The sequence below is a fragment of the Cyphomyrmex costatus genome, unplaced genomic scaffold, assembly GCF_001594065.2.
Source record: "Cyphomyrmex costatus isolate MS0001 unplaced genomic scaffold, Ccosl1.0 scaffold474, whole genome shotgun sequence".
In the NCBI taxonomy this organism is placed as follows: Eukaryota; Metazoa; Arthropoda; class Insecta; order Hymenoptera; family Formicidae; genus Cyphomyrmex; species Cyphomyrmex costatus.
In genome coordinates, this window is record NW_017279009.1 from 1,954,343 (window position 1) to 1,963,864 (window position 9,522).

Genomic DNA, 9,522 nt, shown 5'->3' on the forward strand with positions numbered 1-9,522 from the left:
AATATATATATATATATATATATATATGTATGTATACGAAATGTTTAAAATAAAGCGTTACAAATTTTTATCTCGGAAATACGGCATTATTGAGAAAAATTGTTTAGATAAAAGTTATATGATTTTAAGAAAGAATTATTATAATGTTTATTGTTTTTTATTTGGTAGAAGGTTTTAAGTTCATTTCAGGGTTAACTTAATTTTTTTAATATAAGGAACCTTCAGCTTTTATAATGGCATCATGTTCTACATAAAAAAGCGGGTAACTTTTGTCTGAAATATTTTTTCGTATATCTTCAATTTTGCAAGATATTTAACAAAATAATTTTGAAATTAAAAAATGTTGATAACCAGCAGCTTTTGAGGAAAATGCAAGAAATAAAGAATATTTATTTTGAGCTAATGAATTTATTGAGTAACTTTTACTTGAACTATTTTATTTGCTTTTTTTTTTAGGTAGGTATTTAAAAATTAAAAGGCGTAGTCTCAGCTGCAAAGGCACTTTTATTGCGTGCTTGGAATAGTAAATGTTCATACAAGGTATAAATAATAAATATCCTTAAAAAAATTTATTTTCACAATCTTTGTCAAAAATAAATAAAACCTTCAATATAACAAAACAAACGATTGTTTAGGAAAACAAATAAACTTTTGAAATTATTTTAAATAAATATATGAAATGTTTTTTTATTAAATATTTACATATTTAAATTATCAATGTCCAATTACATATTCCAAATACAATGTCCTACCACTTCAATACATTTTAGAACTGTAAAACTCTAATCAATTATGTTGGGATATCAAAATAATTGTGCGAGACTTTCAAATTTGTTGCAGGAAAATGTCAACATTTTTTTTATATTTTTCAACGAAATATTATACTTCTACATTTCAATAAACACCAAATGTAACAAATTTTCAATAGAGAGAAAGGAAAAAGAGAAAAATGAGTATAACGAATAAAATAATCAAATTTATAATACATGAAACAGTGGAGTTGCGATTTAAATAACATGACGTAATCTCAGCAATTTTATATGACGCATATTTTATATGAAGCAGAGATTAATTGGAGTTTGTCAAATGTGATATTTTCACATTAGAATAGTTGAAATCGATTGGTGACGTTTAATGGACAGTGACATGCCTGTTACCAGTATTCTATAATTAAATATAGAGTTTCGAGATTATTCACGTTATGCAAGCTTAATTCATAACATAATTTCAAGTTTCATCACTGTCTTGATGCACTTCCATCACCATTTTCCTATGCAAGCATTAATAACTGCCTGTTACCTGCAAAATATAGGCTGTACACGATAAACTTTATTTTGAAAAATAAAGACACAGATACATATTTCTAGGTACTTTTATTGTCAAAAAATAAAAAAAAATTTTACAAAACTTCCACGTGAGCACCTTTAGACAAAAAGCAGATATTTCACTTCATACCAAATGCACTGAAGTGTGTCATTAGTTATGGTGCCAATGGCGGCCACAATTGAGCAAAACATTCACGTTCGGTACCTTTGTGATCTAAACGTCCACCAAGTTCTTGATATATCCCCAAAAAAAGAAATCCAAGGGAGTGCTATCAAAGGAACGAGGTGACCAGGAAATGGGGCTCCCTCGGTCGATCCAACGACCTAGAAAAGCTGAAGGTATTCACGTGGAAGTTTGGGAATTTTTTTTTGTAAAAAAGTTTTTTAGCTGTTCCTTGTAATATATGTGTTAGTTTTTCATTTCAAAATACCAGAGGTTTATCACGTATACATCCGTCCAAAAGTATCCTGCATATTCTGCATGCGTATAAGAAACAATTCCCTTCATATTACAATCGCGATTGTAATTTCCATTTTAACGAGAATAAGGAAAGGGAGAAAGATGCAATGGGAGCAATCAGCTGGCACTGTCGACAGATGCTTCAAAGGATGCGTGCGGAATTCCCAACCTGTTGAAGAGTCCCGAAATCCGTTTCCTACGAGTGCACCCCAACGAGTCGACGACATTCGGATTTCAATCCGATCGACGAGGAAAGGAGGGTGTCTAAAGGAGCGAGAGAATTCTTGTCGAGTGGCGGCACGCGAAGATTGAATTTTCGGTTTTCTCGGATCGCCATCACGACACCGCAAGTTCACTCCTCTCTTCTCGAATTGCCTCTTCGCAAATTTTCCCCTTCGATTTGCGTGATCCATATCGCTTGAGTGACCCTCACCCTCCCTCTTCGTCATCGCCTTGTGCTCTCAGTCTGTCGCGGTGCATTTAAATCGACTGCTTAAGTTGACTATACACTAATCTCGTAATTCATTTACATATTTAACGCCCGCGTCGTCGGCAAAGTTCGTTGTATGGAGTGGGGAGGAAACAGCAGGGTGTGGCAAAGGAAGCGCAACGAAGGGGGTAATTAGTTATGCATGTGTACTTGTCGACCCATCTCGGTGAACCCTTAACTTCTTTAATTTAATAACGCGCGAGACGGGACGGGAATTATCACGTCGAAGACAAACGTGGGAAGAAAAAGAAGGTGTTTTCCGCTTAATTGAAATCTTGGTAGCGAACGGCAACGAGCGTTCATCGGTTTTTCAAAATGATAGAACTCTTGATCTACGAGCAAGCGCGCGTCGCGTGAAACCGTTCTCGTTAGTCCTTCATGCAACTTCGATAACTTCAAGAACTTGACTCCAGTTGTTACTTGACTGAACGATATCGATTATCGTCCGATGTTCTTGTTCTTCGACGATGAAATATGCTCTCCGTTTTCCCTGGAGATGGAAGAGTGGCGGGGGAAGGACGAGTATACCTTGAGTAAAGGATATAGGGACGCTTCGCTCGGCCTCGATCTAGCATGGAAATACAAAATCGCCGTCTGTTTCCGGTGAGCTTCGGAGAATGGCGAAGTTACGTCCCCCGTATAGGTATGAGCACATATATTTCGTATTGGACAGCGTCAGGAAATTAAGCGAGATGGTCTCAAGGGCGACGTTCGGACCTCAAACTTCGGCCAGGGAACTTTTCTGGGCATTGTGCCTAGATTTATCTCTTCCCGAAGTGTCGAACTGCTTTCGGGAGAAGAGCCGCGCGGCACCAAGAAATATATTATTGCCGGCCGTGACTGGTGTACAAATGTAGTTCGCCCATCAAGACGATGGAGAGAAGGCGGGATGGAAATTACCGGTGACTAAATGATCGATGACGATAATTAAATTATTATAATTCAATCACAATAACATCCTTTTACACTTATCATTTATTATTTATGGTAACATCTATAGTAACATACGTTTCTTCAGAAGTTTCTTCATAGCTTTTGAATTTCTGTTGAAAAAGAGTTCTATGTGACGTTGAACTAACGGATTTATTTAATTCGGGTGCTGTGGGAAGAAGAGAGGACAGATTTCTCGACGCGTTCTACTCGGCGAGATGAGAATCTAAATTATTCACACATTTATTCCCTGCTTGTGCGCTTCGTCTATATACTTGGTAGTGTATTGGCCATTGGGATCGTACTTCTTCTTAAGTTGCTCCCAAGTTTCCGGTTTCTGAAATAAAGTAAAAGATCGAATAAGCAATCGCCCTTGTATCTTCTGTAACAAGTTTGCGTAACAGGATTGCATTTATCGAAGACGTATCGTTAGTTACATCCACAAATAAAACTGTACGAAGATTTTTGCTCCGAAAGTTTTCTCACTTTAATACTTCATATTGAGAAATGCATCCAGATAGAGTTACATCATTACGTTATCGCGAAATTCATGAAATTCGAAAGCATTAGTGCACAATTGTAAAAATGCGATAATACCGCAGTAATTTCAAAGGAAAACTCTTATATGCATAAAAAATAATATCTTTTTAAAGGAGTTAAATCGCCATATTGATACTTCGTCGAAAAATTGTAAAACGCAATATATGATATTTATAAGACGAGATAACTTGAAACCCCTCTAAAATGATCGGAGTGACTGCCCAGTCGGGGGTGAAATCAGTTCTCGAAAGAAGGGGCTCGAAGGGTCGAAGGGACGGCGGATTCACATCGCCGTTAAATTATTTGGCTACGGATGCGAAAGTTTCCAGGCGTGGTTCGCAAACGAATCACAGGGACACCCCCTGCCACCCAGCGTAGAGGGTTAACCCGTCTCTGCGTGAAAGTCAAACTAGTTCCACGGCATTTAAACCGCCTCGACGTATCCCCCGAGCGTTCCTACTCCCACCGGTATCAACTCATTACGTAGACCTCGCGTTTAATTAGCCCAGTGAAAAGTGACGGGCGAGCATACATGTTAGCGCGAACATATACCTTGTTGACTAGATACCGGACGACCTTCTCGGTACCCTTCTTTTGCTTCTCGCTGCATTTATCACACTCGGTCGCCAATGCGTCCGGAAGGGTTTCTGAAACAAACGGAACAAAAAAAAAGAAATTACGAGAGGAATTCAGATCAGGGACATGGCTGCGCAAAATTCAATTCCATGGAAAGCGTATACGCTCGGCTTATGGAATTGCACAGTTTACTAGGGTAAAAGTTCTTAAATGAAAAAAAAATTAAGGGTCGTAAATCTTCTTTTTATCTTTCTCCCGAAAGATCGATTTGATCCCTTTCTCTTTTCGTCGATATAAATATATTTTAGCGAATACGTATATCCTTTTGTAAGGTCATTTTTATCGCGACGGAGTTCTTCGTAGGAGTTCATAATGACGTATGTTACATCTCGAATACGCGACGTCCTGCAGGATTTGTCCCAGCTTTTTTATCACTCCGCGTCATTTGCACCAGCTGCTCCGGTCAGCTGACTGTACACCCCCGCGTATCTCTCGTGAATTTTCTGAGACAAGACTACACATTCTCAGTAACGTATTACCGTCCATCGCACGTTTTATCTCGCGACGGGGGAGCACGCGATGGTGAAAAGAAATTCGAGAAGAAACGGACGATAAACGTGATTCTAACGTAGAGAAATAAATCGTGATACGTGTGACAAGTAATTAATGCAATTTGCAGGAAATGCAATCTGCGGAGCAAGTAATTGGTTTCTAGACCCCCGCGTCTCTCTCGACTCTGTATCATATAGAGGATTTTTGCGCGAGAAAACGTTATGTTCGTGAGCAAAATTTTCACCTTAAAAGAACTGACGCGTTTGTTCTCCGCGACGCTAACCGCGAACGAACACGTGTACGAACGTACAATGTCTCACGACCAAGGTACTTTTTGTCCAAATCTCCTCAACAACGGCAGTCGTTGTGTAGCGCATTATTCATATCTGGAGCTGAAATGATATGTACCTGCTTCGTACATATGTAACGTCGTTAACGAAACGACCTCGCATCGTGCATCCTTCGACGAGATGAGACGGAATGAGGTGGCCATTAGTGCCAAGGATGATTCTCCCGCGCATTAGAAAGCGTGTGAAAGATCGTCATTACCGTCTCATTTCATCGCGCATGTTTTGCCACGTTATCGCGCCAAATGCAACATCACAGACACGTTATTCCACGCTTCCACGAATTCGTATTTTTTTCATTTCTATATATTTTTGCTCTTAAGTTGCATTGCGAGAGTTATATTTGATTGAAGTAACATTATCATATACGTTTGAAAAAATCTCTGGCAAAGGGAATGAAGAATAATTAGTAAAATCTCCAAACGCTCACCTTTAAGCTCTTTTCCATCGGGCGTACAACTTCCCTTGTCTAGTAAGCAATTTACATAATTTTTGAGCAAACGGTCGCTCGCCAAAATCGTGTCCAAGTCGACATTGTCGTACTTTGTCGTATACTTGTCCTCTGCCAAAACTACCGCTACCATAAGAAGAAACAGAGCCAGGACCTAGATTGAACATTAAAAAATTTCTTAAGACATGCGAAAGAATATCCAAAAATCTACACTGAAAAACATAATGTTGTATCAACAGCATTATTTTAATTGAAAACAGTCTCGTTAATTCAACAACTTCATTATATATTAATGAATCATTAATACTGTTATTGAATTTTATTAAAATAAGAGCATAACGTATTTATTTCATTAATAGTATAACAGATTAATAAAATTATTTTCAATTATAATAATGCTGTTGATACATTCTGTTTTCAAGGTAATCTTGATACATCCACTGGGGTGTGTTTTATACATAAGTAAATATGAGGATCTGAATGAGGTACGAAAAATCACCGTTTATGGTTTAAAATTCGGAAAACCGATTCGCGTACGATGGTCGTAAATACATAGATAGATCAACTGTGAACAAAGTGTCAGAATCCAGGATGGCCTCGGGTCACCACGTTAAATGTCGCGCGACTATATACGTGGTTAAATGTTTGCCACCGTCGAGCTGGTTGCGTTCATAATCGCGCTACCGAAACGTAGAATCGCATGCGGGCCTGTTTAGTGCGTGATGTGAATATCAATGAGCGAATGCGTACGTGTTATACGTGTTATGCACCACTCGTGTGTGCGCTTGTGCTCTTGGACTATGGAAATTCCTCTAGGCCCCATCGGAAATAGAAATAGCGCAAGGCCCCTACAGGCTTACGGAAAACAGAAACAGAGCACCAAGCGTACTCGTACGTCTCATTAGTAGGTAAAGATAATATATGTGTGTATGTGTAGACGACCAGTGGGACGTAGCAGCCGAGTTCTGTTTTGAAATCAAATCAATTATACAGAATGTGTCAAACGATTTCTCAAACGTAGTTACGTGAAGCATTGAGAGACACTTTTATTATTGCGTTTCTCAAATACTTGAAACGTTAAAACACGTTTCTAGGGTTTGATGTTTATAAAGTGAATGAAATCTCGAAAAATATTTATCTACCTCATTGATTTCCAGAAACTTCATTCAGATAGTAAATATCAATTAATATTGGTATCTTATTTAAATTAGTTATCAGCAGGTACACATTTAAGTAATTATTCAGATGAATGATTCATACGTGCGTACTGCACAAAAAAGTCGAATTAATGATCAATATCAGTCAATGTCACACTGTGAAAAAAGAAAACATTGCGTATTCTAATATATATGCATACATATACTTGTTTTTTTTTCTTTAACTTCAAGATACAAAATGACACTGATTACTCCAGTTTCAAGTATTAATTTAATGTCTGTTTCTCAGCCGCGTGAATCTTAAACTACTCAATTCAACCTGATAATAATTGGAATAAATTTTTTAATTAATAAATTAAAATAGATTCAATGATTTAAATTACAAATTCAATTTAATTTGAAGCAGGAAAACGAAAAAAAGCAATTTATGTGCATTTAGTCTAGTTGTATATGTGATTAATCTTAATCTTAAAAAATTGATAAAAAGAAGGTAGTTGGCATGTAATTTTCAGCGTCAGTAATATTCTCAGATTTTGGACTAGGATATTATTTTTTTTTTTTTAATTTATTGTTTATATTTCGTTGAAAACACAAACCACGACACTTTCGACTAGGTGGTTCAAAACTTAAAAGCGAGAGGCTCTCTCACCCTCTCCTGAAGACCGCGACCAGATGGTTACGCTAGTACATAACGGGTTAATGCCGGAGAGTTAGTTAGGATGTTAATTAGTATAGAATAGACCTCTCTGTATACCTCTCTATCTCTCTCTTTGTCCAACGTAGGGGAAGTATACCTACGCGATACACGTGCGATACCCGTTATACTTTGGCGGAAGGTAAAGCGTAAAGGGCGGCGGCCAAAATGACGTTAGCTTAGCTCGCCTAGAGATATTTAGCTGTTTTAGGGAAATAAACGTAGGTATTTAACATATAGATATGTAGACGTCTGTATATTAAACGTCCGATAATTGCATTATGCTCAGTATATATAATAATTTCTTGACACGCCGGGAAACTAATAAACTCTGTTATTATCGTACCTGTTTAATCCAAATAAATAATTTAATCAATTATTAATTTAACTTATATATATATATATATTTAAACACGATTTTATAACTGACATCAATAAAGTTAATCGGTCGACAACGATCTTATCGAGTACAAATGAAAACGTTTTGTTGAGCAAGAACGGAACAAAGAGTCGTTTCTCGATGTCAACATGGGAAGGATAATTATTATTAAGCAATAGCTCGCACGCCTTCATAAATGTTACGCAATTGTCACCATTACCACGACAACATTTCCCGACAGCCTTTCACTCTCGTAAAGAAATTCTACCTCGTCTTGCGACTCGAGTCGCCCGCGACTTAAAAGCGCATGCCGCCGGCACGCTCGCAAAAAGATTCGCACGCGTTTAGCAGTGGATTAACAGTGAATTTTTGTGAGGATGTACGGGGAGACAGACATTGAATCACCTTAGGAGACTCTTAAACGGTCTCCGAGGTCGTTAACGACGTGAAACAGCCTCGATGCACCGAAGAACTTGCACTGCATTATTCACTTTCGGTCTCTCAGGATCGGATTTTCGCTGAATAAAAAGCGGCAATTAACGTCTACGCGATTCCCATGTGGTAGAAAAACGAAGTAGAATATTTAAAAAGTTAAAAACCAAGAATTATCATAGGTAAGAACGCGAGGACATACATTATTTAAAATTTTAAATATCTCTAATCGAGAGAGATAAATGAGACACCGAAAAGAATAATATTGCTAGATTATTTCAATTTTTTTTGTTTAATTCGTATATATTACGTTCATACATTTATTAAAAAGAGAAAAACAGATCAAGGCTACTCCATGTACGTTACACATCATCGTCATCGTTAGTTTCATATAAATTGATGTAATACAATTATATGATACATTCACAAAATATCACAGCACATACAATTTCTGAAAATATAAAAGACAAACACGATAATCAACGCGGGCATACAAAAAAAATAATGGAAAATAAAAAAAAAAGAGATTATTGTCATAAATAAAAACGATGGATAAGCAAAGAATTCTCCAAAGATGATGCGATTTCTCGTATGTTAAATAAGATGATGGGAGGAGGACATGAAAGACAACGAAAAGTAAGCACAGGAGAGAGAGAGAGTTATGCTTACCTTCATGGTTCAAGCGAAGTTATACTACTGATGTCGGCGGCAGTGCTGGTCAGTTATTTTATAGCCGGCTCCCGTTTAACTGGACCCCGAATTCGTCGAAACGGTCTTACGGCCCTCTCTTCTCCCTCCTCAATCCTCTCTACGCAGCTCCACGAGGAGGACGAAAGGAAAAGATATGCGTCATAGGTGTACAAATCTTGCATATTCACCTCGCGTCTTCGTAAATCACTCCACGTCGTGTAAACATCGCTAGACATACAGAGATTCCTCAATTGATTTAAAACTTGTCCTCCCAAACTTTCTGGAATGCTTGACTTTAAATCCCATCTGTATTTTTGTGTATTGTGAAAGTTCGTATTGTGAAAGTTTTTTTTAACCCTAGCCCCGGATACCCTGGAAAAGGTAATTCCCCACTTGCTACCGGTAATCTCGTTCTCGGGGAATTCCCCCTCGAGTTTCTCAATTCCCGGAATAGTTACCGCCTAAAAGAATCACAAAACGATGGATTAACACGGTCGTC

At 37.6% G+C, this 9,522-nt stretch overlaps 1 protein-coding gene across 1 annotated transcript; it reads right to left on the minus strand.

The window, feature by feature from the left end:
• Window positions 1–3,232: 3,232 nt before the first annotated feature.
• Window positions 3,233–9,089, minus strand: LOC108778037 (ejaculatory bulb-specific protein 3). The gene is made up of 4 exons (XM_018545096.1): window positions 9,003–9,089; window positions 5,651–5,825; window positions 4,298–4,392; window positions 3,233–3,542 (listed from the first exon to the last, which is right to left on the minus strand). The coding sequence occupies exons 1-4, from the start codon at window positions 9,006–9,008 to the stop codon at window positions 3,441–3,443; spliced, it is 378 nt and encodes a 125-aa protein (XP_018400598.1). The 5' UTR covers window positions 9,009–9,089; the 3' UTR covers window positions 3,233–3,440.
• Between the last annotated feature and the right edge of the window lie 433 nt (window positions 9,090–9,522).

Excerpts from the sequence above, each read along its gene's own strand:
- LOC108778037 (XM_018545096.1), bottom strand. Across the intron at positions 4,393-5,650 it reads CGATGGAAAAGAGCTTAAAG|AAACCCTTCCGGACGCATTG; the intron begins GTGAGCGTTTGG and ends CGTTTGTTTCAG. Across the intron at positions 3,543-4,297 it reads TCCGGTATCTAGTCAACAAG|AAACCGGAAACTTGGGAGCA; the intron begins GTATATGTTCGC and ends ACTTTATTTCAG.